The 17,782-nt window shown below is 44.6% G+C and overlaps 1 protein-coding gene across 4 annotated transcripts in view; it reads left to right on the plus strand.

The window, feature by feature from the left end:
- Positions 1 to 17,782, plus strand: part of EML1 (EMAP like 1) — a 173,562-nt gene that overhangs the window by 112,667 nt on the left and 43,113 nt on the right. For all 4 annotated transcript variants that reach the window (XM_004754712.3, XM_045073601.1, XM_045073589.1 and 1 more), the window contains exons 3-4: positions 992 to 1,127; positions 14,244 to 14,378. In XM_004754712.3, the coding sequence (XP_004754769.1) occupies positions 992 to 1,127; positions 14,244 to 14,378 (271 nt within the window). The remainder of the gene's footprint in view (positions 1 to 991; positions 1,128 to 14,243; positions 14,379 to 17,782) is intronic.

Below are 17,782 nucleotides of genomic sequence, written 5' to 3' on the forward strand. Positions count from 1 at the left end.
TTGTCTGGATGGGCCACAATTTGTTTAGCCACTCCCCAACTGAAGGACATCTCAGTTGCTTCCAGTTTTGACAGTCATGAATACAATTGCTGTAAGTATTAAATATAGGTTTTATAGAGACATAAGTTTTCAGATCAGTTGAGGACCTCATGCCACGCAATGATGGGCTCATTTAACAACCACCAAACTGTCTTCCAACGTGCCTTCCATTTCACATCCTCACCAACAATGAATGAGAGTCCCTGGTGCTCTGGTCTGGGCCAGCAATCGCTATTTTGTTTGTTTTTTGGATTTTAGCCACCCTAATAGGTGTATAGAGATATCTCATTATTGTTTTAATCTGCATTTCCCTAATGACAAAAGACGGCGGGCATCTTTTCATATGCTTATTTGCCATCTGTAGATCTTCTTTGGTGAAGTGTCTGTTCAGATCTTTTGCCCATTTTTTTAATTGGGCGGCTTGTGTTCTGCCTGCAGAGTTTTCAGCATTCTTTTTTATATTCTGTATACAAGTCTTCTGTCAGATACGTGATTTGCAAGTATCTTCTCCCGGTTCGTGGCTCCGTCTTTTCATCCTTGTAACAATGTCTTTCACAGTGCAAACATTTTTATAATTTTAATGAAGTCAAGCCATCATTTTTTTTTTTCCTTACAGAGACTGTGCTTTTGGTGTTGTATCTGAAAAGTCACCAAACCCGAGGACACAGAGTTTTCTCCTGTGTTTTCATCTAGAAGTTTTACAGTTTTGCATTTTACCCCAGGTCTTCGGTCCATTTCCAGTGCGTTTCCGCATAAGGGGGGGAGATTGTGTCCAGCCTCATTGTTCAGCACCCTTTGTTGACAGTCTCCTCTGAGTTCTCTTTGCACCTTTGTCAGTTCTGCCAGCATTTTAAAATCGATGTCCCTTGCCGCCCCATCTACCTTGAGTTCTGTAAAAAGTTACTTTGACAAAGGAGGAAAGCTCTGATTGCGTTTTCTGCTTGTCTCACAGCAAGACCACTGGTGCAGACCTTGCCTTTAAGGACCACTGTCAACAATGGCACTGTGTTACCAAAGAAACCTAGTGGCTCCCTCCCGTCCCCCTCGGGGACCAGGAAAGAAACTGCTGTGCCCGCCTCAACCAAAAGGTAGGTACCGAGTACCTTAACCCAACTTGAAAAGGTGTTCCAGCTCAGGTTTGAAATAAATATTGCCTTTTATGTGACACCTCTTAATTTCTTGTCTGAGTTAAAACTCAATAAAAGTACAATGTTTGGTGTGTTGCCGTATCAGGACCTCTGTAAATGTATTTTTCTGCTTCTTTTAGACTTAATCTTACTGTCTTTGAAACCCCTTTGGCTAACACCACAGTGTGCCATTTTGTATTTTTGCTCGAGGGTCTCTTGAAAACCCAAATGGGAGTGTAACCTGTGTTAAAAATGAATATGCTCTTTAAAAACTAATAAAAAATGCAGGTGCACCTGCGTGGCTCGGTCAGTAAGTACCTGCCTTTGGCTCAGGTCATGATCCCAAGGTTCCCAGATCGAGCCCGGCATCGGGCTCCCTCCTCAGTGGGGGTCTCCTGCCTGTGGCTCCTTCTGCTCACGCTCTCTCTCTCTCTCCAATAAATAAATAAAATCTTTTAAAAAAATGCTCTTAAAAAAAAAAGAAAGATATGCTCTTCCCAGCTTTATACTTGGCATAGAGCAAAATTCAGATTGCCGTACCAACCTTAACTTTTTATCTATAAAATCTGGATAAGCTCATACTTTTAAATTGTGTTTAATGGTGAGGGGCGCCTGGGTGGCTCAGTGGGTTAAGCCGCTGCCTTCGGCTCAGGTCATGATCTCAGGGTCTTGGGATCGAGTCCTGCATCGGGCTCTCTGCTCAGCGGGGAGCCTGCTTCCTCCTCTCTGTCTGCCTCTCTGTCTACTTGTGATTTCTCTCTGTCAAATGGATAAATTAAAAAAAAAAATCTAAAAAAAAAATTGTGTTTAATGGTGAAGTTGTACATATGAGTGTTGTCTGTCAGATAGAGCATAGTCTGCTTGTAACGTTTCTATAATGTCATGATTGTCATATTAAAATTTCGTATCTTATATGCCAGGCCACTTGTCTAAGCTGTTAGGTTCTAGAAAATGAAACACCTGATGGTAATAGAGTCTAGAAAACCTTAAAGAAATTCTTGAGCATGTTGCCTGCTGGGCTTGCAGTGAGCCCACCGTAGAAGCTCTTCGGGCTCGTTACGGTACCAGCTGCCTAGCAGGGACCCCGTCAGGGCGCGTGAGCAGGCGCCGGGCCACACAGGGACCACCAGCGGGCTTGCAGGCTTTGGATCAGATGCTGGGCTGTGACTTGGAGGAGCGTGGCCATCCCATTCTCTCTTTCAAATATATAGTGTTCGTCCTCTCACTCAACAAGTGAACTTCCCTTGTGTGTTTATCAGATAGAGTTTCATGTGCTTAGTGTTTGGGAATTTTAAGAAAATTGATTTTGGGGCGCCTGGGTGGCTCAGTTGGTTGGACGACTGCCTGCAGCTCAGGTCACAATCCCAGAGTCCTGGGGTCAAGTCTCGCATTGGGATCCTGGCACCACGGGGGGTCTGCTTCTCCCTCTGACCTTCTCCCCTCTCATGCTCTCTCTCACTGTCCCTCTGTCAAATAAATAATCTTTAAAAAAAAAAAAAAAAGAAAATTGACTTTGCAAGGCTTTTTGAAACTTAAAAATGACATTCTTAGCCTCATGTTGTATCTGTGTGATAGTTGCTTGAATCATTTTTCTAATCAGCGTGAAGTGACCTCTCCTGCATTCTAACGGGTGACAGTAGATACGGACTACCTTTTTTTTTTGGTCTAGATTTCAAAGATGGTCAAGGCCGACTTTATTTAAAGATTCCGATTGCCATCTGTTATAATACACATTAAATGTACCATCTCCGCCATTTGTAAGCGCACAGTTCAGTAGCGTTAAGGACTGTTGCACTATGTTGTGCAGCAGATCTCAGGAAGTCTTTCATCTTTTCTTTCTGTTTCTTTTTAAAATTATGTATTTATTTATTTAAGTTTTAATTCCAACCCAGTGAACCTACAGACTTGTCTTAGTTTCAATGAGAATTGCTTGTAGAGCGATTCAGCGCTTCCGCACGAAGGCCGGCGCTTGTCAGGACGAGGCCCTCCTCCGTCCCCAGCCCCCGCTTCCCCCATCCCCACCCCCTCTCCTCTGCGCACCTTCAGTTTGAAGAACTCTTTCACCTCACAACACCGAATCTCTACACCCGTTAAATGGTAATTCCTATCCCCAGCCCTTGGCAATCACCTTTCTGCTTTCTGTCTCCGGACTCTGACTGCTTTCCGTTTATTTGTCCCTTTGTGACACAGGATTTCCTGCTTTCTTTTTTTTTTTTTTAAAGATTTTATTTATTTATTTGACAGAGAGAGAGAGAGATCACAAGTAGGCAGAGAGGCAGGCGGAGAGAGAGGGGGAAGCAGGCTCCCCGCTGAGCAGAGGGCCTGACTCAGGGCTCAATCCCAGGACTCTGGGATCATGACCTGAGCCGAAGGCAGAGGCTTAACCCACTGAGCCACCCAGGTGCCCCAGGGTTTCCTGCTTTCTTAAGTCTGTGTCACACACCCCCACACCCCACATTTTCTTTATCCAGTCAACTGTCGATAGCCATTTGGCTTGTTTCTCCCTCTTGGCTGTTGTAAATGATGCTACAGTTACTGTGGTTGTACAAATAGCTCTTCAAAATCCTGCTTTTAATTTTTTGGGGTGTATACCCAGAAGTGGGATGGCTGAGTCACAAGGTAATTCTATTTTTAATGTTTTGAGGAACCGCCATACTGTTTTCTATAACGGCAACACCATTTTACATACCCACCACCAACTTTTAGTACAAAAGTTCTAATTCCTTCCCATCCCTGCCAAAAACTTGTCATTTTCTGTTCTTTTGCAAGTGGCCATCCTAATGGATATGAGGTGATACCTCATTGTGGTTTTGATTGGCATTTCTCATACGATAAGTGACACTGAGCATCTTTTTTTTTTTTTTTTAAGTAATCTCTATGTCCAATATGCGACTCAAACTCATGACCTGAGATCAGGAGTCACAGACTTTACTGACCGAGCCAGCCAGCTACCTGGATATTTAGCATTTTGTTACATGCTTGTGGGCTGTTGTGTATCTTCTTTGGAGAAATGTCTGTTCAAGCCCTTTGCCAATGTTAATTATTTGAATTATTTATTTAAATTAAATTATTGTTTAAATGATCATTTAAATTATTCCTTTTCCTGTCCTTCTTCCAGAGCTGTAGGATTTGCTTATGCATTTTGGGTGTGAGCTCCTCATTAGAGACGCCGTTTGCAAACATGTCCTCCTGTCCCGTAGATTGCTGTTTCACTCTGTTGTTTCCTTGATACACAAAAGTTTTTCATTGTGATGTGGTTCCAAGTGTCTATTTTTGCTCCTCATGCCACATCCAAGAAATCATTGGCAAATACAATATCCCAAAGATGTCCCCTGGTGTTTCCTTCTGGGGCTTTTATGGTTTTAGGTCATGCATTTAGGTCTTGCACCCCTTTCGAGTTAATTTTTGTGTATCATCTAAGGTCAGGGTCCAACTTCATTCTCCTGCGTGTGGCTATTCAGTTCTCCCTTTGCCATTTGTTGAGAAGGACTGTCCTTTTCCTGCCGTGTGCCCTTGGCTCCCTTGTTGAAGGTCATTTGGCCACATACTCAGGGGGTTATTTCTGGGCTCTCTGTTCTGTTCCATTGATCTATTTTCTCTCTTTGTGCTAGTAAAGATACCCCACCAAGTTGATTAGTGTTACTTTGTAGCTTATTTTGAAATCAGATACTTTGAAGCCTCCGACTTTGTTCCTCTTTATCAAGCCTGTTTTGGCTATTCAGGATCCCTTGAAATTCCTTCTAAATTTTAGGATTTTTTTTCTATTTCTGCAAAAAATACCACGTTGATGCATTGAATCTATAAATCATTTTGGGTAGGATAGACATTTTAACAATATTAGGTCTTCCAATTCATGAAAATGGGGTGGGTTTCCACTTATTTATGTCTTCTTTGATTTCTTTTAGCAAGGTTTTATAGTTTTTCATGTACAAGTCTTTCACTTCGTCAGTTAAATTTATTCCTGAGTATGTTATCCTTTTTGATCGGGCAGCAAATGGGATTTTTTCCTTTTTTGTGTTAGTCGTTTTTAGTGTATAGGAATGCAACTGATTTTTGCTGATTTTTGTATCCCATAACTTTGCTTAAATTATTTATTAGGTTTAAAATGTTTGTGTGTGTGGAATCTTTAGGACTTTCTACATGTAAGGTCATGCCATCTGCAAACAGAGATAACTGCTTCTCTTTTCTAATGTCAGTAGATTCCATTTCTCTTTCTTATCTAATTGTGCTGGCTAGGATTTCTAGTACCGTGTAGAACAGGAGTGACACAAGTGGATCTCCTTGCCTTGTTCCTGATATTAGAGGTAAAGCTTTTAGTTTTTCAGTGTTGCATAGGATGTTAGCTGTGAGCTTTTAATTTAAAAGCTGTGAACTTTTATTATGTTAAGACAGTTTCCTTTTATTTCTAATTTGTTGAGAGTTTTTAACATGAAAGAATGTTGAGTTTTGTCAAGTGCTTTTTCTGCATCCATTAAGATAGGGATGTGGTATTTCTCCTTCACTATGTGGTATTTCTCCTTCATGTGGTGTATTACATTGGATTTTGTATTTTGAACCATCCTTGCATTTCAGGTCTAGATCCCACTGGGCTATGGTCTAATGGTTCCCTCTTACCTGTGGTCTTGCTTTCTGCAATTTCAGCTGCCCATAGTCAGCCTCAGTCCAGAAGCACATGACCCTCCTTCTGACATACCACCAGAAGGTCAGCAGTAGCCTGGCACTATGTCACAGTGCCTACCTCATTCATATCACATCAGCCCATCACATAGACATGGTACTATGTCACATCACCACAAAAAGAAGGGTGAGTAGAGTATAATGAGAGATATTTTGAGAGACAGAGCCCACAGTCACATAACTTTTATTATAGTATGTTGTTATAATTGTTCTATTTTATTCTTAATTATTATTTTTAATCTCTTACTGTGCCCAATTTATAAATTAAACTTGATCATAGATATGTACTTATAGGAAAAAGCTGTAAAAATAGGGTTTGGTACTACCCACTATTTCGGGCATCACTGGGGGTCTTAGAACATGTACTCCATGGAAGAGGGGGAGACTCCTGTAATCCTTTTAATGTGCAGTTGAATTCACTTTGATAGCATTTTATTGAGGATTTTTGCTTCAAGCTTCATCAGGGATATAAGTCAATAGTTTTCCTTCCTGTGTCTTTGTCTGGTTTTGGTATCATGAAATGAGATTGGAAGAAAACCCCCACCCCCCACCCTTCAGTTCTTTGAACAAGTTTAAGGAGAATTGGTGTTAATTCATCTTTAAATGTTTGATAGGACTCTCTGGTGATGTTCTCTGGCTCTGGGCTTCTCTTTGTTGAAAGATTTTTTTTATTACTTTTTCAATTTCCTTCTAGTTATTGGTCTGTTGGGGTTTTTATTTCGTCATGATTTAGTCTTGGAAGGTTGTATGATTCTGGGAATGGATCCATTTCCTCTAGGTTATCCACTTTGTTAGCATATAATTGCTCATAGTAGTCCCACAGAATTCTTATCACTTCTGTGGCATCCACTATAAAATCCCCTCTTTCATTTCTAATTTTAGTTATTTGGGTCTCTTTTCTTTTTTCCTAGTCAAGCTGAGGATTTGTCAATTTTGTTGATCTTTTTAAAAAAATATATAGTTTCATTGATTTTTTTTCTTTTTTTCTATTCCCTGTTTTATTTATTTTTGCTCTAATCTTTATTAGGTCCTTGACTTCTACTAACTTTTGTTTCAGTTCTCCTTTTCCTTGTTCCTGGAGGTAGAAAGTTAGGTTGTTGTTTGAAATCCTTCTTCTCAACGCATATCTTTACTGCTGTAAACTTCCCTCCAGTATTGTGTTCTCTGCATCCCACAGTTTTAGGGTGTTTTGTTTTTATTTTCATTTGTTTATAGATATTTTCTAAATTCCCTTGTGATTTCCTTTTTGACACATTGGTTATTCAAGAGCGAGACATTGTATTTCAAGAGTGACTTTTTTTTGAGAGAGAGAGAGAGAGCACACAAGTGCACATGGAGGGGGAGGGAGAGACCCTTAAGCAGGCTCCATGCCCAGTGCAGAACCCAACATGGGGCTCGATCTCACAACCCTGAGATGTTGACCTGAGCCGAAATTAAGAGTTGGATGCTTAACCAGTTGACTGAGCCACCAGGGCACCCCCTCAAGGGTGACTTTTTAAAGTAGCAAATTATTGTGGTGCCCAGCTGGCTCAATCAGTAGAGTCTACGACTCTTGATCTTGAAGTCGTAAGTTTGAGCCCCACATTGGGTGTGGGGACTACTCAAAAAAAATTTCTTTTTTAAAAAATAAATAAAGTAGCAAATTACTAATAGAAAATGAGAAATTCTTTCCCTTTATTCTTGGATAAAATAGAATTTTATCATTTATACCTCTTATATATTTGGAATTTAAGTAAAATAAAAACTTTTTTCAGGGCAAAAAAAAAAAGGAAAGGAAAAATTGAAATACAAACACAATTTCTGGCTTTCAGTTCATTTCATGAGAGCTTACTTCCAACATTCTTGCTCCTTGATTTTGTAGAATTCTCTCTGGTCCTAAGTAACTTTGATGTAATGTGATAATGCTCTTCACTTTATAGACTGTGGATGGCTTTCTTAGACCTCGTAGGATTAATGCTAGATTAATGTGGCATAAATGCTAGAATTCCTGGCAAATTGTACTTTCAGTTCTAGTGTTTGAAACGTGTACTCAGAGTAGGGTAAGGCTGGGGAGTAGGTTTCTGAACTGACCAGAGAAGTGAGGCAGGGCTCCGGAACCGGACGGATGCTCTCCCCGGGGTGTGAAAACACGGAGGCATCCGTGGGTGCTTTGGGCCCCCCTAAGTCAGTGAAGCTGGCAGAAATCATTCGTCAATAATAACAGAAGCATATAAAGTACCATGTTTTTAATATTGGTATCACTAGTCCTCAAAATGACTTGGAAGGTAGATATTAGTATTTCTATTTTATAAGAAGACTGAAGCTCAGAAAAACGAGGAAACGTCCCCAGGTCCCACAGGCACAGCGCTGGGAAGGGGCTCAGACCCAGGTTCACGTGCATCTAGAGCCTGTGCTCCTCCCACGATGCTAGGCTGTTTCCCCCAGATGTCCAGGTCAGCATTTACATCGGCTCATAAAAAGCACTTGATATAATTACCGTTTGGAAATGATTCCTCTTGTATGGCCCATGCTGTCTGCGCGCTGCTGTCAGGACAGCAATGTTCTGAGATGTCCCCGTGGGTGCCGATGGGAGCAGCTGATGGGACCTTGTGGCAGCAGGTCTGGGAGATAGGACTGCTGAGTGCTTAGGGGCTCAGGGGCTGGACTCCAAGGACAGAACTGGCCATCTGCTGTGAGCAGAGGCCTGGGTCCTCTGCCCCCGTGTCAGCTTTATTCACGAGAGCTCATGGTTAGTGACTGCTCTCAGCAAGATTAGCTTAGGAGGAAAGGAAGGACAGAAGGGAGGGAGGAAGGAAGCCTGGTTATTTGTAGCCGCCATATCGTGTGCCTGTGTACGTGTCAACACTTAAACAACAACCTTCCTTCCAGAAATATTCTAAGGCCTTTGCAGATGCTTCTTTTTACTTTACAGAATAATCAGTTTGGTTCGTCTAATCAGCTGTTGTCTAACAGCCAACCAGTAATACGTGGTTTTCTCAATTGAGTGTCCAAGACTCTTGGTTTTCAGGGTAGGACATGATGATCCATTAATTTTGTTTTTCTGGCTTTTATGGGCATCCGTGGATGTGAGTTCCCATCCACTTGGATGCTGGAAACCCAAACTGTAGCCTCTAATTATTCCTCTGTGGTCAAGTTCCTATAGATCTCTCATTAGGAGAGAATTCTGAAAAGAGCAAGAAGCACTCTGGGCATCCTGAATATTAAGAATAAAATAGCTTTCAGGACGTTTCAAATATGTTTACAATCATGCAGGAATTTTTCTATAATCCGAGTTTCAAATTAACCAAGTCGGGGCATCTGCACTGTGTGGATGGATATATGTTTGTTTTCTGTCCTATGGGTTTTTTCAGCCTGGTGCTTAAGAACAAAATCTCCTTTGGAAATTGTCCAGCCCCCAGCGGTTGTGCTTTGTGTCACCAATTAAGACTTCGATTGGGGGCTTGATTTGGAATCCTTGGGAAAAGCTTTGTTTCCATTAGTCAAAGGAAAAAAGGCAGAAAATCCGGGGAAGACATTCTAGGTCATACCTAGCTCAGCGGGGTGCTAACGCGGACAATAGAGTAACATTTCCACTGGCTCAGAACAGAGACAATCACTCATTCTTTCTGCTCCTCAGTAGAGTTTTACAATAGTGGAGCTGTGAGAAGAGAGATCAAAAGAACAAAACTGGTACAAAACAGAGCATTATTTTAAAAACACGCTGTTCCAAGTGTAAATTAGGGGGGATAAGCATCTATCACTTCCAAATAAACAACTGACAGTGCTTTGGGAAAATGGTTACACCTGTTAGAAAGACCCATTTGTAAATGCTAGACACGCATGCAATCTCAAAAAGTAGAAAAGGAAATCTGATTTTCTGGGGGGAGTTTTAATTATTATTATTACTTCTGATATATTTCCTTATAAGTCAGATCCATTGAAATGTAGATGTTAAACTCACCTTTTGAGTCTGTTTCTGTAGCAAAATAGAGATAGAGTCATTCTGCCATTGAACAGAGGAAGATGACTTGGCCCCTGTCCCTTGATCAGAAGTGACACAGTCACCCCCTGGGTTTAGGGATCTGGGTTCACATGGTAGAACAGAAGTTTCTGAAGATCCGTCAGATTCTCCAGGACCACTAGCCTTCCTAGGACATGACGAAGAGAGGGAGATAAGAGCATTTTGTAATTACTGAAATGAGTGATCTCCTGCAAGAATTGGAACTTGCTGGGGCGTCTGGGTGGCTCAGTCGGTTAAGTGTCTTCCTTCAGCTCAAGTCATGATCTCAGGGTCCTGGGATCGAGCCCCCATGTCAAGCCCCACATCAGCCCTTCCTCCTCAGTGGGGGTCTATTTCTTCCCCTCACTCTCCCTCTGTGATCTCCCTCTGTCTCCCCCTAACCCCAAAATATAACCTTAAAAAAAAAAAAAAAGGAATTGTAACTTGCAGGACACATTCCAGATTGGTCCTTGTCCCATGCCGACTCACCAGTGCTCAGCCCAGCATGCCTCGTAAGGTCAGTGCCTCAGAAATATCTGTTGAGGGGTGCCTGGGTGGCCTGGGTGGCTCAGTGGGTTAAAGCCTCTGCCTTCGGCTCCGGTCATAGTCCCAGGGACTAGTCCCAGGGTCCTGGGATCGAGCCCCGAGTTGGGCTCTCTGCTCAGCGGGGAGCCTGCTCATTCCTCTCTCTCTGCCTGCTTATGATCTCTGTCTGTCAAATAAATAAATAAAATATTAAAAAAAAAAAGAAAGAAAAAATATCTGTTGAGTGGATAATTGCTCTAATCAAGGATCATCACCCCAGTGGGTGATGACAGACGACATCTCAGGAGACCTCTGGTGGTATGCAAGCGCTACCTGTCTGTTTTCTGTTTTTTCAATTGTAAATGTTTGGGATCTTCTTACACAATTCTGGAAAGCCAATCCTTGATTCCAGATCACATCATGAGAGACACATAACTGTAGCTTGTTGCTCAGAGTTACTGTCTAACCGTAGGAAGAAAGCTTACCACCAGTCACCCTTGCATAAACTTTCATTAAGTCTACAATTCAGTTTAAATTGTCAAAAACCTTCAAATGGGTGCAGAATGAAATATAAAGAACCATTTTATTTTCAGAACTTAGAAGGTTTTTGGTTTGGCCCTGGGGGAAGAGACCAGGAGCAAAAGGCAGAAAAGATGGGATCCATGCATTTTTATACCAGAAATGTTTTACTTGCTTTAAGTGCTAAAAAATGTATTCCATTATGGTACAGTCTCTCACAAGCCAGCTCTTCTACCACTTTCACAGTGAAGAGAAATATTTTCCCTTGCTGTCCAGAGGAAACCTAACTTCTTCGATTTTTCGCTGCTGGTTATCGAAGGAGGCTTCTCGCAGTGAGTGTGCGGTGTTCCTCCCTCTGGCTGCCCTCGATCCTGTGAATGTCTCGTCTTCCAGCTTTCTCTTCTGTCCTTCGATTAGAGTCCTGGTAAATCCTCTTTAATTCAGAAGAGCTCTTGGCTCTCAAAAGGAAATATCTTGTTTTTCCTCTGTATCCAACAATAGTGTATATATATATATATATATATATTTTTTTTTTTTAAGTTTCACATTTTAATGCAAATATGCAGATGACTAATATCTGGGAAGAGCCGTGATGAATTACATCCCAGTCTGTACAGGCAGACGGAAATGTTCTCGTTTTGGTGTGTGCTGTGTGTTCTGTTATTTATTGAAGCTTCGCAAAATACTTTTCCATGCTTCCGTCGTCACTCTCGGTTGTCTTCCACTTTGTCCCCGTGGCTCTCGCGCGTAGATCGAACAGGTCTGTGGGTCTCCTGAACACGTGCGGATCAAGTAGAAGGACTCGAAGGCGAGGAGCCCTTCAGCTGAGCGCACAGTGTGGGCGCCGGAGGTCTCGTTACCACTGCAGCACGTCGGTCTTCAGGGTCTCCTGTTGGTCTAGCCTCAGATCCTGTAACCGTGTTAATGACTGACGTTCGTTGGATTTTCAGATGTTCAGCAGGTCCTCAGCCCTGTGTGGAGTAGGAAGCCCCGCAGAGAGAACGAGGAGAGAAATAATCCCACTGGAGCTCCTGTGTCCCTCTGTGTCCTCATCTGTAGAAGGGGCTCACCTGACCTTTGCGGGGGACTCGATTAAGTCCCATATGCCAGCCGAGAAGTTCTCAGTTTATATGGCCCGTCCCTGCCACCTGCTAGTTCCTTGTTCCCATCCCTGGTGTCCCCTGGTAGATCAGGCCGCTAAGTTCAGCATTATTAGAAAATCGGTTAATGTTTGCTGTAGCTGATGAACACTCATGGCTCTTCTGGAAGAGCCTGGAAGCATCTTCTATACTAGTCTTTAAGTTGCCATGAACTTGCCATGAACTCCCCGAAGGACACCACGTGGGTGACGCTCGGGCTGGTGGCTGCTGCCGCGGCTGCTCTCCCGCGGGGCCCGTCGGGGACCAGGCAGCGTGCCTCCGAGCCCCATGCTAGGTGCTTGGCAGAGAAGGATCCCGCAAAGTTAAATCAGCTCACTGTGTCTTGTCTCTGGAAGAAATTAAACTTTAAGCACAAAGGTTTCTAGAATTTTTAGACCTCAGTCCCAAATTTGAGAAACGCAGTGCTCTCCTAAGATCTGTAATTTTCTTGTCCCCAAATTGAGCGTTCTAAAAATGCACAATTTTGACCTTAAGGCATCCCCGTTCAGATCGCAGTTGTGAGATTCTGGTGCTCCAGATCCGAAGCTTCCTTAGCTCCCGGAAAGTCTGTGCGGAAAGCGCACCGATGTCATCACAATGACGGTCGCGTGGCTTGTTTTTGCTCACCCAGAGGGCGCAATGGTTTTTCAAAAGCTGATACGCAAAAAACAAAAAAACTGATACACCATGCAGGTTTTAAAAACATGCAAAGAGATCCTTCTCTGAATGCTGAGCATTTCCAAAGGGAAAGGGACTGAACCTGGCCTGAAGGAAGGGGGTGAGGACAGGCGAGTCAGAGTGTGTGTGTGGGTGGGGGCTACTGAGAAACGCCATTGCGCAGCTGTGCTGTGTCATTAGGAGAAAGGGGGCCTCAGACCCTCCCCCCAGGAGTGTAGCCTTGGTTGTAACTGCCGTGATTCCCGTGTTCCCCGGTTGAAATGGGGTCTGATCGGCCACCCTCCCTGGGCCCGTCCCGTCGCAGCCACCTGGCACTAGTGTCTCGTCCCATCTCCACCGGCAGCCCCGGCTCTGTCTGCGCCTGCTTCCTCCTGCCTGCAGGACCCTCTCCCGGCGCCCTCCTCCCGCCTCTCCAGCCTTCTCCACGGGCTGGCTCACATGCCCACGGGCCAGCCCGCTCCTCTCTTACCGAGAGCAGGTGTTAGAGCGCCTCGCGATGGGCTCTCTGTGATATGCCCACTTACTGATTCACTTATTTCGGTCTTTTTCACTGAATGAACATCAAAGTTCTATACCAGGTTCTCAAAGTACATAAGAAGGCCCACGAGCTAGGGTCCCGAGGAACGCGTGGCCTGCTGGTGAGGACCTGGACGTCACAGGGATGCCCATAATTCACGGCTGTGCTCCAGGCGCTGCGCGTCCCACCGGCAGCCCGGGTCCTGGCTGAGGTACCTCGTGCCACATGGGTCTGCCGCTCTCCTAGCACATCTCTCCCCGCCTGTGGGATGGCGACACATTCATGCCATTCATTTCATCTCTCCCAGAAATTCGCCGTCTCCAGGAAGTCTTCCCAGACATCGCCCCCAGACCCCCACCCATCCGGCTCCCCCTGGCTACCCTGCAGGGGTGCTACCTCCACACTGGGGCATCACACACAGGGTGGACCGTGTTAGTCATTACCAGGGGCATCCTATTTCCATTTGTCCCACATGTGCCCTTAGACCAGAGCTCCTCCGTCTCGGCGCTGTGGACTTTAAGGGGCTGGGTGGTTCTTGTCGCCAGGTTGTCCAGGGAGTTGTGCAACTTTTGGCAGCATCCCTGGCCTGTCCACCTACTTGATGCTGGTAGCAGCCCTCTCCCTGCAGCTGGGACCATTAAAGATGTCTCCAGACATCGCCAAATGCCCTCTGGGGGTGTCACCCCTGCCTTAGACTGAACCCTGCTCCGGGGCAGGCTCCTTCTTGCGAAACTGCTGGAGTGCGCTCAGCCGTGGCTGGGGGGATTTCCCTCGTGGTTTCTGCTGTGACATTGAACTGGGTACCAGTTGCCACTGTTCCAAAGGCAGCGAACAGAGCATTGATTCCAAGTGACGTTCTGCAGTGAAGAATATGGACAGGCAGACACACACACATAGAGACAGACATTCTATAGGTAGGATCAGAGCCGAGCTCTTAAATAGCCATGTGAAAGTACAATGTTCCATGTAATATATTTTTATGCTTGGCAGTAAAATAAAAGCTCCCCACTAAGAATCTCGATGCCCTTTACCTCTCCCTGTAGCACCATCAAGAGGACCAGCTCCTCCGAGAGAGTATCTCCTGGCGGCCGGAAGGAAAGCCATGGGGATTCCAAAGGAAACCGAAACCGCACAGGATCCACGAGCAGCTCTTCCAGCAGCAAGAAGAACAGTGAGAGGTAAGGGGCTTCCCCTCTGGGCTCCTGCTGTCGGCATGTTCTGTTACTTCTTTTCCCCAGAGATGAATCAGAAGATCCCCTAAAATGCACGCGAGCTTCGAGCTCTCCGCGGGGGGCAGGCCTTCGGAGAGCGCTGCGGGCACTCAGCCACTGGCCTGTGGCGGCAGGCCCTCAACCCAGCTCCCACCGTCACTGTCCAGCTAGAGGGCAAGATCTTGAAATCCCACCACCCTGGTGCCGACAGAAAGAATTCCCAAGAATTCTTGGGAACTGGGGGAAAAACCATTCTGAATTTCCTTATGGAGCACTCTATACTTCTAGTACATTCTGCTGCCATTTTGAAATTAGTTTCACTGGGTTGTTTAACTTTGTCAACCGTATTTCCCAAGGCAGACTGGATGAAAAGTTGAAGTTTTATCATTTGTCAGAAACCATTTTTAATACGGAGCCGATACCAGGTATAGGACCGTTTCTTTCTGGTCTCACAAAACACACTTACTTCTAATTCTGAACTTTCCCTTTGAGGTTAATTTATCATGGATCATGATAATCACCTACACAACTACTAGTAGCCTTTTATTAGTGAAAGGGAATTGTTGCCGTTTTAATGGCCCGTGTCAGGTGTACTATCGTGTGGGGCACGGGAGGCCGGTGTCTCTGGGCACATACCTGACGCTGCACTTTTTTCTCTTTTTAAACATCGTTCTACTCTCTCTCTGTTGAGCAAGGCTGAGGAAGGGACTTCAGCTTCGCAGGCTAAACGTGGCTTTTCCCCCCCAAATGTTTATGTAAGAAGAAGGCTTAGTCATAAAGCAATCGACTCCAACCCACAGGCTGTAAAAATTCCAAGTTTGTAAATCCACTCGGATTCAGCCCTGCAAGGAACCTTAAATTCTTTTTGAGTTTTATCCCTGAAAGGTACCTTTTGTGGAAAAGTTGCAGGCACTTTCCCCAACTGTAGCAGGTTAGGGCCCCCCACTGTCAAATAACAGCCTCAGAGACTGACATGGGCCTCTGTCTTCTAATTTAGACTGTTAGTACTTCTTATCAGAAGATTATGTTAATTGGACCATAATATCTTAGAAATAAGGCCACGTGGCTCCGTTGGCAATAGAGCGTAAATGGGCCTTGCCGCAGGCTCCTCTGAGTTTAGGGTAAGCTTGGAAGTTGGCCTGAAATGTCTAGATCTTGGCAGTTCTTAAAAACTTGGCTCCTTCTGTGCACATCTGATTTTTATTAAGAATTTCCAAAGAGAATCTGCCTTGTGCAAACTCCAGATCTGTTTTATCTTTCAAATCCTATGGCATTGATAAATGCACTGGGTAAATATTTCCATAAAAGATATTTGCAAAAGGTTTTGTTTGGTTTTGTTTTGTTTTTACTGCCACGGTAGGAAATTTTGATTTGGAAATGAGGGATGGGGAAAATCTTCTCATTTTCTAAAAATAACTCAAGCAACTAAACATGTCCATTTAAAAATAAATCCTTTGTTTCGTTTGGACCCAGAAAAAGTTGAGGCCTGTGTGCCACTGAACAGTTGAGTTGCACACACCTGAGAAGGAAAGTTCTTGCCTTCTCGTAGGTAATTGCTGGTGTGGCAGATACCTTCAGGGGCCCAAGGGAATAATAGCCCAGTAACTGAGACAGGAAGAAGCAGCACGGAGAAGGTCAAGTTGGTGATTCAGTCTCTGCCTGACTCTTTACTTCCTTCCTCCTCTCCCTTCCCCGGTGAGCAGCCCCCATCCTGGGCTCTGTTGGTCTGGCCCCAAACCAGAGCTGGAGTCTCCCGGACCAATGCCCAGTGGCCGGGTCTTAAAGTGTTCAGAGAAAGCTGTAGGGACGTGGCCTGACATAACCGTCTTTAAACCACCATGGTCTTCAGTGCTCTAAGACGGTGTGCTCATCTCCTGATCACTCCAATGTCTGTCTGTCCATGGTTCCAGGAGGCCGTCGTCCATTTTCAGAGCTGGTCTTATGCGGTTCCTGGGGACAGCAAGACAAAATGGAAAGGGCACAAACTCTAGAGTAAAAGAAAGGTCTGGGTTTGTAAACCAGGAACTTCTCCAAGCTTCAGCTTTCACTTGGGTGCCTGAGGGATCTCAGACCCAGTCGCCTCAAATCTTGTCAAACTGACTGCGAGGGGAACCCCCAGCCCAAGGCTTGGCACCTGGTCGCGGGCATCATGGTGGTGGCGCCTGTGAGAGCACGAGGCCCGAGCAGAGCACAGGAGGATTGTTGACAAGGCTTCTGGAACTGGGAACTTTCTTTCCCTCACTTGTGAGATACGGGGGTTACGTGGGGGTGGAAGCAATTAGCCTTGTTTCTGGTCCGACACACATTCACTGAGGTTCGTGTGCGTGATGCAGTCCCAGGAACACAACCTGAGTTCGGGCAAGATCTAGAAGGGCTCAGGGGGACAGGGGTCGGGGGTCAGGGGGTGGTCAGAAAGTGTGACACGTCTGCACGGTTGTCCGCGCTGCACCAGAAGTGAGCAGGGCTGCAGGCGAGCTGCCCGGCATGCAGGGAGGGAGAGTGAGCCCAGGGGTGACCCTGAATGGGCCCGGCTTTGTGCAGCAAGTGCGCCGCGCACCCACGCCGGGGCCGTTTCTTGGGAGAAGCAGACTCTTGGCTCCCGAGCGCACGTTGCCACACACCATATGCAGAGCCGTCTTCGCGCATGTGGCCCTTGTACGGAAATTGGAAAAAGCTTCCTCTCGCTCCAGGAAAACAATCCCACATCAGCACGTATAGTTCTCAATGAGAATTCCAGGAAATATGAACACTCCATAGACCTCGTCTAATCCTCATGTCAAACATAAAATAATCGTGTTTTTGAGGTCCTCAATGTTCACAGTTTCCGAGATAGACTAATTTACTTGAAAATAATGGTGTGTTTTACTTCCATAGAAACCATGTTCTTTTATGAGTATCAATGTTCCTGTGTCTCATTTTCTTTGGAAGTGGTCACTGGATTTGACGGTCATTCTTGTGACCTTGTAGGCTTGTCTTCGAGTGTCTAACACCTTAAAATACTCTGCTTATAACAACAGCATGTAATCTTCGCACCAACAAGACTTACATAAAAACAAAAGCAATATATGGCAAGGTTAATGTTTACTCTATGGATTACTGATGATAAATATTAACAGTTACATAGTGATTTGTGTTGTAATGAAGTACGTATTAAATTTAAATAGGAAATCAACAGTAACATTCTGATGAATGACCTGTGCTATCTAACATAGCCTCTGTAGCAACCCAATAGGGATTTTTTTTAATTTAAAAAAAAAAAAGTGTTATTATCAGACAGAAGAACAACTATTACTTAGAATGCAGTTTTATGTAAAATGTTGCTTGACTGCTTGAGTGTTTCAGTTAGAAAACTGGTCCTTCCCCCTCTTTGT

Source organism: Mustela putorius, unplaced genomic scaffold (assembly GCF_011764305.1).
Source record: "Mustela putorius furo isolate JIRA1106 unplaced genomic scaffold, ASM1176430v1.1 tig00000129_pilon_pilon_pilon, whole genome shotgun sequence".
Classification (NCBI taxonomy): domain Eukaryota; kingdom Metazoa; phylum Chordata; class Mammalia; order Carnivora; family Mustelidae; genus Mustela; species Mustela putorius.